The sequence below is a fragment of the Colias croceus genome, chromosome 20, assembly GCF_905220415.1.
Source record: "Colias croceus chromosome 20, ilColCroc2.1".
In the NCBI taxonomy this organism is placed as follows: domain Eukaryota; kingdom Metazoa; phylum Arthropoda; class Insecta; order Lepidoptera; family Pieridae; genus Colias; species Colias croceus.
This window is the reverse complement of record NC_059556.1, coordinates 3,304,257-3,320,858: the sequence shown is the minus strand read 5'-3', so window position 1 is coordinate 3,320,858 and position 16,602 is coordinate 3,304,257. Positions and strand designations below refer to the sequence as shown.

The 16,602-nt window shown below is 33.4% G+C and overlaps 1 protein-coding gene across 1 annotated transcript in view; it reads left to right on the top strand.

The window, feature by feature from the left end:
* Nucleotides 1-16,602, top strand: part of LOC123700750 (tight junction protein ZO-1-like) — a 121,475-nt gene that overhangs the window by 87,172 nt on the left and 17,701 nt on the right. Inside the window, exons 4-15 of the mRNA XM_045648068.1 lie at nucleotides 9,658-9,833; nucleotides 11,215-11,402; nucleotides 11,639-11,908; nucleotides 12,235-12,417; nucleotides 12,540-12,606; nucleotides 12,904-13,054; nucleotides 13,419-13,551; nucleotides 13,915-14,058; nucleotides 14,447-14,619; nucleotides 14,972-15,143; nucleotides 15,544-15,760; nucleotides 16,189-16,369. Of these exons, the coding sequence (XP_045504024.1) occupies nucleotides 9,658-9,833; nucleotides 11,215-11,402; nucleotides 11,639-11,908; nucleotides 12,235-12,417; nucleotides 12,540-12,606; nucleotides 12,904-13,054; nucleotides 13,419-13,551; nucleotides 13,915-14,058; nucleotides 14,447-14,619; nucleotides 14,972-15,143; nucleotides 15,544-15,760; nucleotides 16,189-16,369 (2,055 nt within the window). The remainder of the gene's footprint in view (nucleotides 1-9,657; nucleotides 9,834-11,214; nucleotides 11,403-11,638; nucleotides 11,909-12,234; nucleotides 12,418-12,539; nucleotides 12,607-12,903; nucleotides 13,055-13,418; nucleotides 13,552-13,914; nucleotides 14,059-14,446; nucleotides 14,620-14,971; nucleotides 15,144-15,543; nucleotides 15,761-16,188; nucleotides 16,370-16,602) is intronic.

Here is a 16,602-nt window from a genome sequence, read left to right as displayed (position 1 = left end):
TGAAGACCTCTAGACATGCAGACCTTATGTGGCTATCCTACCGGCTGCGCCAGTTAAACTTTGCGGGAGCGATTTGACTTTTTTAAAAAAAGAAATAAAATAAAATTTAAATTAAACTTATTTAATTACTTAACTATAACAAGTGGACGATTTGGAGTCACAAATGTTAATGCCAGAATTACATGCAATGATACAAGCGATACCTTATTGCGAAACAAATGTTTTCCATTATGTGGAATGCTTATGTTAAATTGCAAGAACTTTCCGGTGGTCTTGCTGAGGCCAGCGGAAGGCTATTGCTCAACCTAACACAGAGGGTTGGGGTGGATGCGTAACTACCTTCCTGGTTATTTTCCCATAGTAAATAGTGTTTTAGGTTTGTTGTTGTAGGTAGGAATAATAATAATTATTCTTACTTGTTGGTTATGAAATGTATATTGAAATAATTTACTTTTACAAATCATTAGTGATATTAGTTTTGAGTGAAAATGCTTGGATCAGCATAATATTATATGGTACTTCAAATACATGTTTTGATAAAAAAACAATAGTGTAATAAAATAAAACTGCGTTTTATTGTAATCAATGTTGACAGTTTTAAATTCCAAAATTATTGATCAATAAAATAGTTTACACCAACAAATATAACTTTTATTTTTATAACCATCGTTCATAATATAAACCGTAGCAGGTGGCGTTTTGAAGTTCTGTCTACTCATACAGAAAAATGGAAAACTTGTTTTTAACCGACTTCAAAAAAAAGGAGGAGGTTATCAATTCGGCCGGTATATTTTTTTTTTTTTTTTTTTTTTTATGTATGTACACCGATTACTCCGAGGTTTCTGAACCGATTTACGTGATTCTTTTTTTGTTCGATGCGGGATGGTGTCGAATTGGTCCCATAAAAATTTTATTCGGCTAGGCCTAGTAGTTTTTATTTTATGAGCATTTTTGTCTGTACTCGATGACTTAATTTCAATGTAGCAAGTAACTTTGATTCACTTCCCGGTAACCGATTGAGCTGAAATTTTGTATACGAATGTAAATTGGACATGGAGCTGATCTGATGATGGAATCGGAAGGTGGCCATAGGAACTCAGTAATATATTGACTCAACTTTATCGAGTTTGGGCTCGTTTGATTCGTGTTGAAAAATACACTAAAAAGTATTAAATAAAAATAACTGCGTTAAAAACAACCGACTTCAAAAACGGAAAAGTAAGAAATAAAAAAGATTTGATATTATTAATTACTACATATTATTTTTATGTGCTATTTATTAAATAGGTTTGAAGTCGGTGCCAAACACTAAGCACTTAGTATTAAGCCCATGCACCGACATCAAACCTTTTTAGTAAATAGCACATAAAAATAATATGTAGTAATTAATAATATCAAATCTTTTTTATTTCTTACTTTTCCGTTTTTGAAGTCGGTTGTTTTTAACGCAGTTATTTTTATTTTTGTAAACAATTTATTACTCATTATTGTTGTTTGGCTGTGTGTTTGGCAACTCGAAGCGTGGTCGTCCGTCGTAGGTACTTTTGTTCGGCGTCGCGTCGTCGCTCGTCCGCGTCGGCTTGATATAAAACATTCTTGATTTCATTGACACGCGCTATGATTTGCGCGCGGAATTTCTTGTGTTGTGAATTTATTTTTGTATGCTATGCATTTTAATTGAATCAAATTGCAATATTTCTCTAGTATGCATTTGAGACTATATTGTAATAATTGATCGTGGGTAGGTATAGTAATTAATTATTCTAATAACGCAATTATATTTTCGGTGGGATTTAAAACAAAAAATTGGCCCGTGATTTTTATGAAATTTCACCACATTGCAAATTATATATTATACAATTACAATTACAATTATTATAAATCGGTAAACTATCAAAGTAATCACAAACTTGCAAAATATGCTTTTCCGAATTTTCAGACAGACACACAATTTTATTAGTTTGTTTTAGCAAAGTAGGTACCTATACCTATACGCTTACGTCGCGCGTCGCGTCGCGTCGTCGAAAACGGTGCGCCCAGAAACAAACATACCTACCTAATTCAGTTACAATCCTTTTTTTGTTCCGTAATATATTGTATTCTAATACGATTTTTTTTATTCGTCGGCCAGTTCTACTAGGTATAAAAAGATAAAATTGAAATATAATTATTGTAGCGACAGCCATATGTTACTATGTTTTCGTAAATATGTTTTTCACCTTCCTGGTTATTTTCACATAATCTTATATATATATATAAATGAATCGCAAAATGTGTTGGTAAGCGCATAACTCGAGAACGGCTGAACCGATTTCGATAATTCTTTTTTTATTATATTCCTTGAAGTACGAGGATGGTTCTTATGTAGAGAAAACGTAAACATGTACCACGGGCGAAGCCGGGGCGGACCGCTAGTCTAATATAAAAATGAATCGCAAAATGTGTTGGTAAGCGCATAACTCGAGAACGGCTGAACCGATTTCGATAATTCTTTTTTTATTATATTCCTTGAAGTACGAGGATGGTTCTTACTTCTTATGGAGAGAAAACGTAAACATGTACCACGGGCGAAGCCGGGGCGGACCGCTAGTAAATAATAAAATAATAAATAGTGTATTAGATTTGTTATTGTATCTTGTGTCTTGTTGGGAAATGTTCAAATACCTACCTATTGAAATAATTTACTGTTACAAATCATTAGTGTTATTAGGTAGTTTTGAGTGAATAGGCATGGATCAGAAATTCAGAATATAATATGCTACTAACTACTCAAATACATACACGCCAAACTTGTTTTACATTCACGCCATCTAGAGTTCAATCTTTATCATTTTTGTATACGTCTGTGTGTGTAAACGACCCTGTATGCAATGACAGATGTTAAAACGCATGGTTTTACCGAATTGGGTGGATTTTAAGGCAATGATATGACATATTTAAATAAAATATAATATTCAGTAATCGCCATGACTATTCCTACGACCTTAATCTTTTCCAATTACGCAAAAACTCAAATAAACTAGAAATGTAGAATTCAGCGCCATCTAGCGGGACATTGGCTGGGAACAGATCGTAGCAATCACCTTAAAACTATTTCATTACAGTGTAAAAACTCGTTTTCCTAATCGCTTCATTAGTTCCACAAATTCCATACATACTCATTTGAAATATTAAGGCCCAGTACACATCTATATTAGTTCAGTTTTGATATTCATAACAAGTGCGTTTATTTATAATCTAACGGTATGGCTAGAGCCTAGAATGTATTTTACTGAGCAGAATGGTGGCGAAATAAAGGTTCGTCTATAAACAGTGCAGTTTTATGGCATCAATAATAAACTACTGCACTCAACATCCGGTAGCCGATAAAAATATTATATCGCATTATACCGACTTGAAGGCTTCTCAGCAATGTAACTACGTTTGTTATTTTTGACAGAAAGATTGTAAATGCACTTTCACATGCGTGTGTTTAGCTGACTATACTAAAAATGGTGGAGGATTTTCTAGTTTTTAGTATTGACTTGATCACTGTAACGTCTCTCACAAATAAGATGTTATGACACAAAAATGTATAAACTTAGCGATGATACATCTGCGTATAATGATCACCATAAGATGATGAGGTACTAGGTACGTAAGTAGATGTAGTAAGATGCTCAATAAAAAATACTTTGTTAGTTCACAATTTCCACAATCGGTCATGCTGCGTCCATCTCAATTGTGCAAGCAAGGAATCGTGTCCACGATCCGCGTTCAAAACTAAATCTTTACGCCCAAATAGTTTCAATGCAATGTTTAAGTCACGTTAAGACAAACCCCGTACACGATGATGTTTTAAAGCAGTTTTATATCCAGCGTTACATAGGTCGTCTAACGCCGCGGCCGTCTCTTTTCCACTCTGGAAGTAGTAGTGCTTTAAGAGTAGGAATAAAGCAAAATTACCAATCTTCTATTAGTATCATACGTGTAAAAAATGTCCAGTGTTATTATAGATTGGTAATTTTACTTTATACCCCTTTTAAGACATCGTGGTAACTCCCAGTTCTCAGTACATTATAATTGAATAAACAAGATAATGGATATCAAACCGCTTTGTGATTCAACACAATGCACGGTTATTGTACGATACCGGATTCGTTGAAGACCTCGAAAGCAATCTCGATTAGTATTGGAAGCAGACGTTAATCAATATTCAAGATACTTGTAGTTACATGTCTTTATTTTGAGTATTAGCTTTTTAAACAACCAGTCGTTAAGAATAATGTTGGATAAAGTTAACTAGGTATGAAGTTGATATTGTATGATTATCACACAAGTGATCCCTATGGGCTTTAATGTTATATGGCTCATTAGTTAGTTTGCTTGTATGCTATAGCCTATCCGTCAATATAGTATGGGTACCTAGTTATACTTTGTGCTTTTAATGGTTCTTCAGAATTTTACCCCCATAGATGTAAAATTTAAACTTAAAAGTTGAACCTATTCTTGGACAATTAATACCAATGTATTCAATTGAAAAACTGGGTCAACGTCAACTACATAAAGCTTCAGCACCTTTTATATTATCATGTACAAGCTGCTCCGCGCGGTTTCACCCCCATGGCTCCACTCCTGTTAGTCGTAGCGTGATCATATTATATAGCCTAAGTATAGCCTTCCTCGATAAATAAGCTATCTAACACCGAATTTTTCAAATCGGACCAATAGTTCCCGAGATAAGCGCGTTCAAACAAACAAACAAACTCTTCAGTTTTATAATATTAGTATAGATTAGATTTATTTATTAACACAGGATGTGCACAGCTGTCCTATATGTTCATGTATCACGTTTCGCAGCATTACTATCTAGAAAGCTTACTAGATTAACTTCTTATACATCCATTCTTGGTAATTTGATATCTGGTTCATACAAAAACAACCGTGACAGGATTTCGATGGCTCTCAATCATAATTTGTCGTAACCGTTTGTCGCTTTTTCACGCCTAAATGATCTGATGATTTGATGAAATTTTGTTTCGATCTTTGATGTTATTGGTATTCGAAGAATATTTAGCTTCGAAGTTTCATATAAAGGATATATGATGTATCACGCAATATATAGATCGGTGCTTATTTCTTTTTAACTCGGGACAATTGCAGGCGCGGTTTGTTAATTGTTTTTTTTTCTAGGGTTGAAACATATTTTACCTACATACCGTAATCATGATCATTTATACGAATTCGATTTTATTTTATACTTTCCCTTATTATGAATCTTTTTGATGCTCTAAAAGTTTAGTTCTTGTAACTATATTTTTCTTGCTAATTACTGTCACGCAAATTATTTCAACTTTTCAAGTATTAAGGTGATTGCTACGATCTGTTCCCAGCCAATGTCCCGCTAGATGGCGCTGAATTCTACATTTCTAGTTTATTTGAGTTTTTGCGTAATTGGAAAAGATTAAGGTCGTAGGAATAGTCATGGCGATTACTGAATATTATATTTTATTTAAATATGTCATATCATTGCCTTAAAATCCACCCAATTCGGTAAAACCATGCGTTTTAACATCTGTCATTGCATACAGGGTCGTTTACACACACAGACGTATACAAAAATGATAAAGATTGAACTCTAGATGGCGTGAATGTAAAACAAGTTTGGCGTGTATGTATTTGAGTAGTTAGTAGCATATTATATTCTGAATTTCTGATCCATGCCTATTCACTCAAAACTACCTAATAACACTAATGATTTGTAACAGTAAATTATTTCAATAGGTAGGTATTTGAACATTTCCCAACAAGACGTAAGAATAATTATTCGTAGGTATACAAGATACAATAACAAATCTAATACACTATTTATTATTTTATTATTTACTAGCGGTCCGCCCCGGCTTCGCCCGTGGTACATGTTTACGTTTTCTCTCCATAAGAAGTAAGAACCATCCTCGTACTTCAAGGAATATAATAAAAAAAGAATTATCGAAATCGGTTCAGCCGTTCTCGAGTTATGCGCTTATCAACACATTTTGCGATTCATTTTTATATTAGACTAGCGGTCCGCCCCGGCTTCGCCCGTGGTACATGTTTACGTTTTCTCTACATAAGAACCATCCTCGTACTTCAAGGAATATAATAAAAAAAGAATTATCGAAATCGGTTCAGCCGTTCTCGAGTTATGCGCTTACCAACACATTTTGCGATTCATTTATATGTATATAAGATTATGTGAAAATAACCAGGAAGGTGAAAAACATATTTACGAAAACATAGTAACATATGGCTGTCGCTACAATAATTATATTTCAATTTTATCTTTTTATACCTAGTAGAACTGGCCGACGAATAAAAAAAATCGTATTAGAATACAATATATTACGGAACAAAAAAAGGATTGTAACTGAATTAGGTAGGTATGTTTGTTTCTGGGCGCACCGTTTTCGACGACGCGACGCGACGCGCGACGTAAGCGTATAGGTATAGGTACCTACTTTGCTAAAACAAACTAATAAAATTGTGTGTCTGTCTGAAAATTCGGAAAAGCATATTTTGCAAGTTTGTGATTACTTTGATAGTTTACCGATTTATAATAATTGTAATTGTAATTGTATAATATATAATTTGCAATGTGGTGAAATTTCATAAAAATCACGGGCCAATTTTTTGTTTTGAATCCCACCGAAAATATAATTGCGTTATTAGAATAATTAATTACTATACCTACCCACGATCAATTATTACAATATAGTCTCAAATGCATACTAGAGAAATATTGCAATTTGATTCAATTAAAATGCATAGCATACAAAAATAAATTCACAACACAAGAAATTCCGCGCGCAAATCATAGCGCGTGTCAATGAAATCAAGAATGTTTTATATCAAGCCGACGCGGACGAGCGACGACGCGACGCCGAACAAAAGTACCTACGACGGACGACCACGCTTCGAGTTGCCAAACACACAGCCAAACAACAATAATGAGTAATAAATTGTTTACAAAAAAAACAAGTTTTCCATTTTTCTGTATGAGTAGACAGAACTTCAAAACGCCACCTGCTACGGTTTATATTATGAACGATGGTTATAAAAATAAAAGTTATATTTGTTGGTGTAAACTATTTTATTGATCAATAATTTTGGAATTTAAAACTGTCAACATTGATTACAATAAAACGCAGTTTTATTTTATTACACTATTGTTTTTTTATCAAAACATGTATTTGAAGTACCATATAATATTATGCTGATCCAAGCATTTTCACTCAAAACTAATATCACTAATGATTTGTAAAAGTAAATTATTTCAATATACATTTCATAACCAACAAGTAAGAATAATTATTATTATTCCTACCTACAACAACAAACCTAAAACACTATTTACTATGGGAAAATAACCAGGAAGGTGAAAAACATTATATTATTATTTACGATTTCGACGCACTAGTTAAATTCACTTTCCAGTGAATTAATAAAAAAAATCATATTTCTTAAATGATTTTAATTAAAAAGTAAAATTACATTAAACGTGTTATTATGAGCACGATGCTTCACAATATGTCTTTATTCTAATATTATAATTTAAAGGAATAAAACGTTCTCACGAACGAAAGCACACCGTCAGCGCTTCACATTACATATAGCGTAGGGTTGTCACATAACTCACTCGACTTTTAGTAAAATATAGTAGGTAAACATAATATTATGGTTTTGATTTTTGCTACTAGTATAAGAAAACTGCGTGTTCAAACTACTTGTTTGTCTGTCTGAAAATTTGGAAGTACTTTGGTAGTTTACCGATTTATAATAATATTGTATATATCGTTGTTTAAAAAATATTCAAACACAATAAAATATGATATACTGATTTATCACTGGTTTCAGTGATGAACTGATGAGTCAATGTTAGCCACTATACTTTCGTCATACGTGTGTTATGTGTATGATTGATGTGATTTGCAACGTGGTGATATTTCAGAAAAATCACGGGTCAAATTGTCCCACCGAAAATATAACTGCGTTATAAGAATAACTATACCTACGATAAATTATACATAATACAATATAGTCTCAAATGCATACTAGTGAAATATTTTATTTGAATCAATAAAATAAAAAAAAAATAAAAAATAATAATAATACAAAAATAAATTCACAACACAAGAAAATCCGCGCGCAAATCATAGCGCGTGACAATGAAATCAAGAACTTTCGAGCCGACGCGGACGCGACGCGGACGACGAAGGAGCCTAGGCGGCTCGTGACAAAATTGTATGGCCGTGTTCACTTGAAATAAAACAACGAAAATAGGTACCTACAATAGCGTTAGCAGTACAAAAAAAATGAGCACCACATTATAAATGTCTATTTAATATTTATACACTAAAAATTATAGAGTATTTCAAAACGAATTCAATTATTATTTAGCAATAATTAGAAAATCCCCGAATTTGCATTCGTGATCGTATTCATAGTGTTTGTCTACACTAATATTATAAAGAGGAAAACTTTGTTTGTTTGTTTGATTGTAATGAATAGGCTCATAAACTACTGGACATTTTACCAATGTTTGCAAGTTTGTGATTACTTTGATAGTTTACCGATTTATAATAATTGTATACTTATATCATTGTTTAAAAATATTCAAACACAATATGATATAGGTACTGATTTATCACTGGTTTCAGTGATGAACTGATGAGTCAATGTTAGCCACAATACTAATCACTTTCGTCATACATGTGTATGAACTATGATTGATGTGATTTGCAATGTGGTGAAATTTCATAAAAATCACGGGCCAATTTTTTGTTTTGAATCCCACCGAAAATACATATATTACTAATTGCGTTATTAGAATAATTAATTACTATACCCACGATCAATTATTACAATTTACAATATAGTCTCAAATGCATACTAGAGAAACATTGCAATTTGAATCAATTAAAATGCATAGCATACAAAAATAAATTCACAACACAAGAAATTCCGCGCGCAAATCATAGCGCGTGTCAATGAAATCAAGAATGTAATTTATATCAAGCCGACGACGACGCCGAACTAAAGTACCTACAGTACCATTTACCTTCAGTGTACAATACAGTTTACAGACCTACGACGGACGAACAATAATGAGTAATAAATTGTTTACAAAAAAAAACATAGTTTCTAAGGTCATTAGTTTTATTTTATTTTATTGTTATTTTCTTTGAACGATTGGAAATGAAATTACTCAATTTTTACATAGAACTTTGATTTATTAGAATTATGCTCATTATGTATAAGATAACGAACGCGAATGCACGACATCTAGCGCGTCTTATGTCTAAACATCGCCTTTCGTTTAGACATTGACGCGCTAGATCTGTAATAAGTATATAGTCTATGCGCTAGATGTCGTGCTTTATGTCGTGTTTCGCTTGGCAAAAGTCACGCACACTACTGTAGAAGTGTCAATTTTTTCCGGTATTTTACTGTTGTTTTTCTAAGTAAATATTGTAAATTATTGATTAAAAAGGTCGAACGCGCACACATTTCATTATAGAGAAGTGATAAAATGATTAGTTTTAAAGAAATAGTGTCTGTGTTAAGTGTTTAGAGGTAATCAAAAATGTATGGAGGGACGGTCGGAACATCCACCTTAACCTAATTTTTTTTTTTCAGACGGCAGAACGTAATTCCGGCTGGGAAACACACAGGGTGCGCTTAAACAGAGTGCCAAGTTATGGGTTCGGTATCGCGGTGTCGGGGGGTCGGGATAACCCCCATTTCGCAAGCGGCGACCCCTCCATCGCCGTGTCTGATGTTCTGAGGGGGGGACCCGCGGAAGACAAATTACAGTAAGTTTAGGTTTTAATATGCGAATGCATCTTGACATAAAAGAAAATGCGAATTAAGTTAATGCGATTTATTAATTCTGACGTTTCCAAGACTTTACATTGAGCGTGGTCAAGGGCAGATAACACAGCTCAACAAAAAAACAATTTTTTTTTGTTGCCCTGGATATTTCTACAGATTTATATATTTCAAGTACCCAGTTTGCGAATGTAATCATTAAAATTATTTAATTGGCTCTAGTTTTTTTTTTAATTTGGATTTTCATATATATAAAAATTTCTTACGGCCCTTCAGAGTACGGGTTACTAACAAGTGTTTATTTTTAGGTGAATTACGTTTTCTGCACATTTATTCGCTCAGACATAACCCTATTCTATAAAACTGACTGTAGAATATCAGAATAATAAATGGTTTCTGTAAAAAAACATTTTTATGAACAACAATGTTCGGTTTGTATTGAGTTAAAGAAACCCAGTAGCACTTGGTCAGCAAAGTGGATAGGTATACGAAATTCACTTGATGTTTTTATTAATAGAATTAGACAAAGCAAATTCATTAGGAATAATTAATAAATATGAAAATTTGAGGGAATCTAGAAGTATAAGAAGAATACCCGATGGCCCTACAGGACGGGCGTGTCGACAATTGATAAAAAATGAAAATTTAACAAAATTTAATAACTGATGCTGAATGTAAATAATGGAGAGATATAGTATTAATTAATTTAAGATTAATTTAAAACACCAAATTATAAAGAAATGGCACAACAGTTGTTTAAAAAACTTCATTATTTTATGAGCAAATACGAGCATAAAGCTACACTTTGCCCACAGTCTCCTGGATAGATATCCAGTAAATCTACGGAATTTCTGTGAGAAACAGGAAGAACACATCGAAAAAGAAGTAAAAATTATGGAATAATGGTATCAGGGTATATGGGATCGTCACATGATGGCAGATTACTGATGGTCCATAAGAAAACTATTGTCCCAAAATTAACTAAGAAGAGAAGCTTATAAAATCTATTTCCTTGTACTATTTCATAAGTTTTAATGATTTTTCTCTATTTTTATATCCATTTGAATTAATTAAATACTAAAACAAAACAATAAATAAAACTTTGTAATAAATAAATGATGTAAAACAAATATACCTTCTATTTCATGCTGCGTTTTAGAGTCTAGTAAGAAAATTAGGATAAAAAAAAACTAGAGCCAATCTACCAAAACCATTAATAGTTCTATATATAATATGCATTAAATTATTCGAAACCACTTTCACATCCAGGGCAACAAAATCATTGTTGACCAGTGTAATATATAAGTATATTTAGAGAAATGCAGCTACACTTAGAAAATGTAAAAATAACTTAATTTCTTACAGAGTAAACGACAGAATAGTATCCGTGAACGGGGTACCACTAGAAAACGTTGAATACGCGAGAGCAGTGCAAGTGTTAAGGGAATCAGGGGCCACAGTGTCGCTGGTTGTGAGACGCCGGGCCCCCGCGCCACCCCCTACCGCACCAACGACCATAAAGCTCGCTCTGTCTAGGAACGGGAAAAAGGAAGGTTTGTAAATAGTTCTATAAGATATTATGTCTTCAAAAGTAATAACATCACTTACAGATGTTTTGTTAATTTTATTCTTTTCTTTGTTACAAAAGGCTTGAACAGATCACTCGCTAATTCCGGTTGATTTTAAAATAACAATAAACCTTGTTGTGTTAGCATTCATATAATTCAATTAACTTGTTACCTACACATTTATCTTAAATTACATTCTTAAAAATTTCCTTTATTTCCAGATTTCGGTATAGTACTAGGATGCAAAATATACGTCAAAGAATTGACAATGCGCGCGAGAGAACAATTAAACCAAGCAGGGCAGGGCCTCTGTGAGGGAGACGTGATATCTCGTATAAATAATACACCAGTGACTGACGCAATGACGCTAAAGGAAGCGAAAAAGTTAATAGACTCGTGTAAAGATCGCTTGAATTTGGTGGTCACGAGGGAACTAATTAGAGAAGAAACAGTCAGTAATGGAAACTATCAGAATAATTACAGTAGTTTAGGTAAGTGACTTGAAGCTAAAATTACACTGTTTTATTATTGAGCAGCAATATATGTATCTCCATATTCAGAAGATTCTTTATTTATTTGGCAGATTTAAATTTTAGCAACTACTTGTTTAAATAGCACTATATATGTATAGTTTTTGCTATCATCAAGTCGACGTGTTTACCTAATACAATTCAAACTTTTCATAAGAGCTGAGCGTCAACAGAATGAGTAGCTTTGCAAAACCTTGATATCAATTACATATAAAAATGGCTCAAGTACATGTGATTGATAATAAATAAGTGAGGTTATTAATAAATATAAACTTCTATATTTACAGAAGCCACACCAATAAACTCATACCCGAATAATAGTGGGGAATCGTTATCCTCTCCATACTCCAGCAGTGGCCAGAACTTGTACGTAGCAGCCCCTGTGCGAGGTGCTGAGAATAATAGACGTGGTCCTATGTCATTGGAAGGTCATGATCAACCACCACGGCCACCACCTCCTAGAAATGATGGTAATAATATATCGTAAAAAACTAGTTATCAAATTAATCTCGAAACATAATCAGCTGTAAATATTGTGGAACAATGATGATTCAAATTTAAAGATATGCAAGATATGCATGTTTATTTTCAGATTATTATAGCAGTCGAAGGCAGTTGTACGAAGAAGATGGCATGACCAATCAAAGGAATAAACCACCGTAAGCACCGTCATCTTATCGTTTATGTATATAAAATGTGAAGCCTTTATGCTCAGTTAGACAAATATCTTTAAAACTATATGAAGCCTTTTGATTAACGCCTTACTGTGGCAACAAAATAAAAATATTTCTTCCTCCTTTTTTATTTCACGATTTACTAATAACATCACCCAGGGTTCTACACTTGGTCCACTTTTATTCATAATTCATACAAGTGATAAACTACTTCCTGCCATCCTAAACTAATCAAATTCCGTTACCCAAATTATAATTACTTCCAATTTTGTTATATTTTAGAAGCGAGCCGCGTCTAATAAGCTTCCAGAAGGAGGGGTCAGTGGGTTTACGGCTATGTGGTGGAAATCGTTCAGGCGTGTTTGTATCGGGCGTGCAACCCGCCAGTCCTGCTGCATTGCAGGGACTTACTCCTGCTGATAAGATACTGAAGGTAAGAGATAGACTAGGCAACTAATAAAAAGGGAACAAGTTTTCTTAAATTTTTGTTATTAATTGCGTTGTAAAATTAAAGCTGTAGTTTGATAGCGTATGTTTTGTTTTATAGTATAAACTATAACTTGATTAAAAATGCATATAGATGCTATTTCTTATTTCATGACTATACATCCTACTTTGTCAAAAATTTTCCTCGAGATACGAGAAGCAAAAATACACGAAAAATGTTACTATATGTTAAAATGGCGCTTTACTAGTGTAGTTGTTCAAAGTGATATTTATTTCAATTCTTACAATCAAGTCTACTATTACTACTTATCATGAAAAGTAAGATTTATTCAATAAAACATTTCTTTCAGGTAAACGACATGGAAATGAAAGGAGTAACAAGAGAAGAAGCAGTGCTGTTCCTACTGAGTTTGCAAGAAAGAATCGATCTCATCGTACAACACTCGCCTGAAGAATACAACGCAGTGGTTAGCGGACAAATGCGTAAGTATTTAATAATATTCCTATGTCTGAAAAATTCTTTTACACATGGTCATAATAATCCACATATTAGTTATTAAGTTTGTTGATAGAATAGTTATATTTGTTCTTAGAATTGAAATCTTTTATTTGATATGAAAGCTCAGTCTATAAAGAATTGGAAAATTTGCTTTATGTCAATACATGAAAGCATTTTACCAATGCTTTATAGAATGTTTCAATAAACAGTTCATCATGTTTCAAGTCGTTGTTAAACGCATAGAAATACTACGAAACTTCAATATTTCATAAATATTGTTCACTGCAGTACTATATAGCTAAAAAAAACAAATATTATAAATAATAAGAATAATTATTTTTCTACAGCGGGCGACTCATTCCACATAAAGACGCACTTCCACTACACGGAGCCAACGGACGGCGAGATGTCATTCCGCTGCGGTGATGTTTTCCACGTGGTGGATACGCTGCATAACGGTACCGTGGGCGCGTGGCAGGTGTTCCGGATAGGTTAGTATCGCTTTTGGTGGACTGGATGGCTTTAATAGAGGAGCTATCGAGTATCGTGGTATTCAGAAATAATTTTAAAAGGAAGAAAATTTTCAAATTTCATTATTTAGGAGGATAGTAGGAGTGTTTTCCTATATAATGGATTGGGTATTGAAGTAGATATTTCGATCTCACTTTTAATAATACATAGATTTTTCCCACCAATTTATTTTCACCACATTTTTTAATTATGCCATCTAATCCTATCCTGTCCTAAAATGAATTTGTTGTTATTGATTTCATGAATGAAAATAAAAATTATTCAGTAAAAACTGTGTTTAATGACTTCTAATCTTTATCCTTAAAAGGAATATGCAGTATATTAATTCTTGCTTACTCTTCTTTACAGGACGCAACAACCAAGAGGTCCAAAAAGGCACTATACCCAACAAAGCTCGCGCAGAGGAACTAGCTACAGCTCAATTTAACGCCACTAAAAAGGAAATGTCAGGAAACGATGGGAAACATAACTTCTTTAGGAGGAGAAGATCTACACACCGTAGGAGTAAGAGTTTAGGAAAGGTGGGTACATTTTCTTAATACTTAGTCAATTAATTGAAGTAACTTTTGGATTGTGAGTGGATGTTGAAAGTAATGGAAAAACAAAGAATAAATGCCATTATAATTTGTAAACATTTCAAATAATATATAGGGTTGGGAAAGTTTCTTCTTATGGTTTTAAAAATAATGAAACAATCCATTCCGGTTTTCTTAGCTATTCCTAAATGTATTTATATTCTGGGTAAAAATTGATCATGTTTTTGCAATACAACTAATGTAATGTTATTCAACTATGCCTTAGAAAAGGCTCAAAAACTTATTGCTTTAATTCCTTATTTCCTACCCCTATTAAAACAGTAAAATAATTTTCCAGGAACACTGGGACGAGGTAGTGCTATCAGACAGTATAAGCAAGTTCCCGGCATATGAGCGAGTAGTGCTCAAGCAACCTGGCTTTGTCCGTCCTGTGATTATTCTGGGGGCAGCAGCTGATATAGCTAGGGAACGACTGCTCAGTGAAAATCCGGATAAATTCGCTTCTCCTAGTAAGTTTTGAAAAAGATTTATATAGATATTATATAGAAAGTATAACTTATTGTGCAGTGCAGTTGTGATTGGGCTGATATTCAGTAATTTTATATTTTTTTCAAATAAATTTGTAAAGGGTACTTCTAAGAATTAAGAATCGCTGCTTTTCTTTTTTTCATAAATAAATGTAAAATTTTCAATTAGCAGAAAATGTGGATTTAGATCAGCACTTCTATCAGTTCCTTTCCAGTCATCGACTGTGGATTTTCTACAATTAATTATGTATCATATTTAAATCATTCAAATGTATTTATCAATATCTTTGTGCACACCAATTTTGCCAAAGTTTTAATGTCCGAAAAGTGGAGTACAACGTTTTTGAAAAATTTAATTCTTATTGTTATTTACTATTTTCAGAAATGGACAACACCCTAGAGGACAATAAGACAAAATCGTCCGGCATCATTCGTTTATCCAGCATCCGAGCCATCATGGAGAGGGGGAAACATGCTTTATTAGATATCACACCAAATGCCGTGGACAGACTTAACTATGCGCAGTTTTATCCAATTGTTATATTCTTGAAAGCGGATAATAAGCATATTATTAAGTCTCTGAGATCTGGATTGCCGAAGTAAGTTTTTTGTGGTAATGGTGATGAGGGTGGTAGTGATGAATGTGATGATGAAGAATATGATGATAGTGGTAATTGTGGTGTAGATGAATATGATGATTATATTATTGCGACAGTGGAAGTGGTGAAGAATGTAATGAAGACAGTGATTACGATGTGACTTGTGAATTGAATGGTGACGAAGGTGATATTGATGAATGTCATGTTGAATTTGATAATGATGTTGATATATCATAATTGTACCAAAAACATATGATGTTGATTGTGTTAATTATAACGTTGTTGATGATTATGGATGTAAGGTTGAATCTGATATTGAAGATAATAGTTATGTTGATGAATGTAATGAGGATTGTAATAGCGATGATGAATATGATGATTGTGACGTTGATGATGATATTCTTGCTAAAAACACTGATTAACCACAGATCAGCGCACAAATCATCAAAGAAGCTGCTAGAACAGTGCCAGCACATGGAGCGCGTGTGGGGCCACGTGTTCACGCACACGATCGCGCTGAGCGACGCGAGCGCGGCCACGTGGTACCACAAGCTGTGCGACCTGCTGCACCGCACGCAGCAGCAGCAGCTCTGGGTGTCCGAGACTAAGGTGAGGTTATATACGTATAGGTATGAAAAGTTGGGGATTGGGGATTTTAGGTGATAGAAAGAACAGGTATCAAGAAAGATGCAGGTTCAAATCCCGTCTTTGGATAGAAATTTTGATATTTTTTTAGAAATTCAAATATTTATGAGCATTTTAATGATATTATATGATAACACGAGAAAATAAGATTTAGATTTTTTTGACAATTTTGTTAAACTAAATTCTCATAAAGCGTA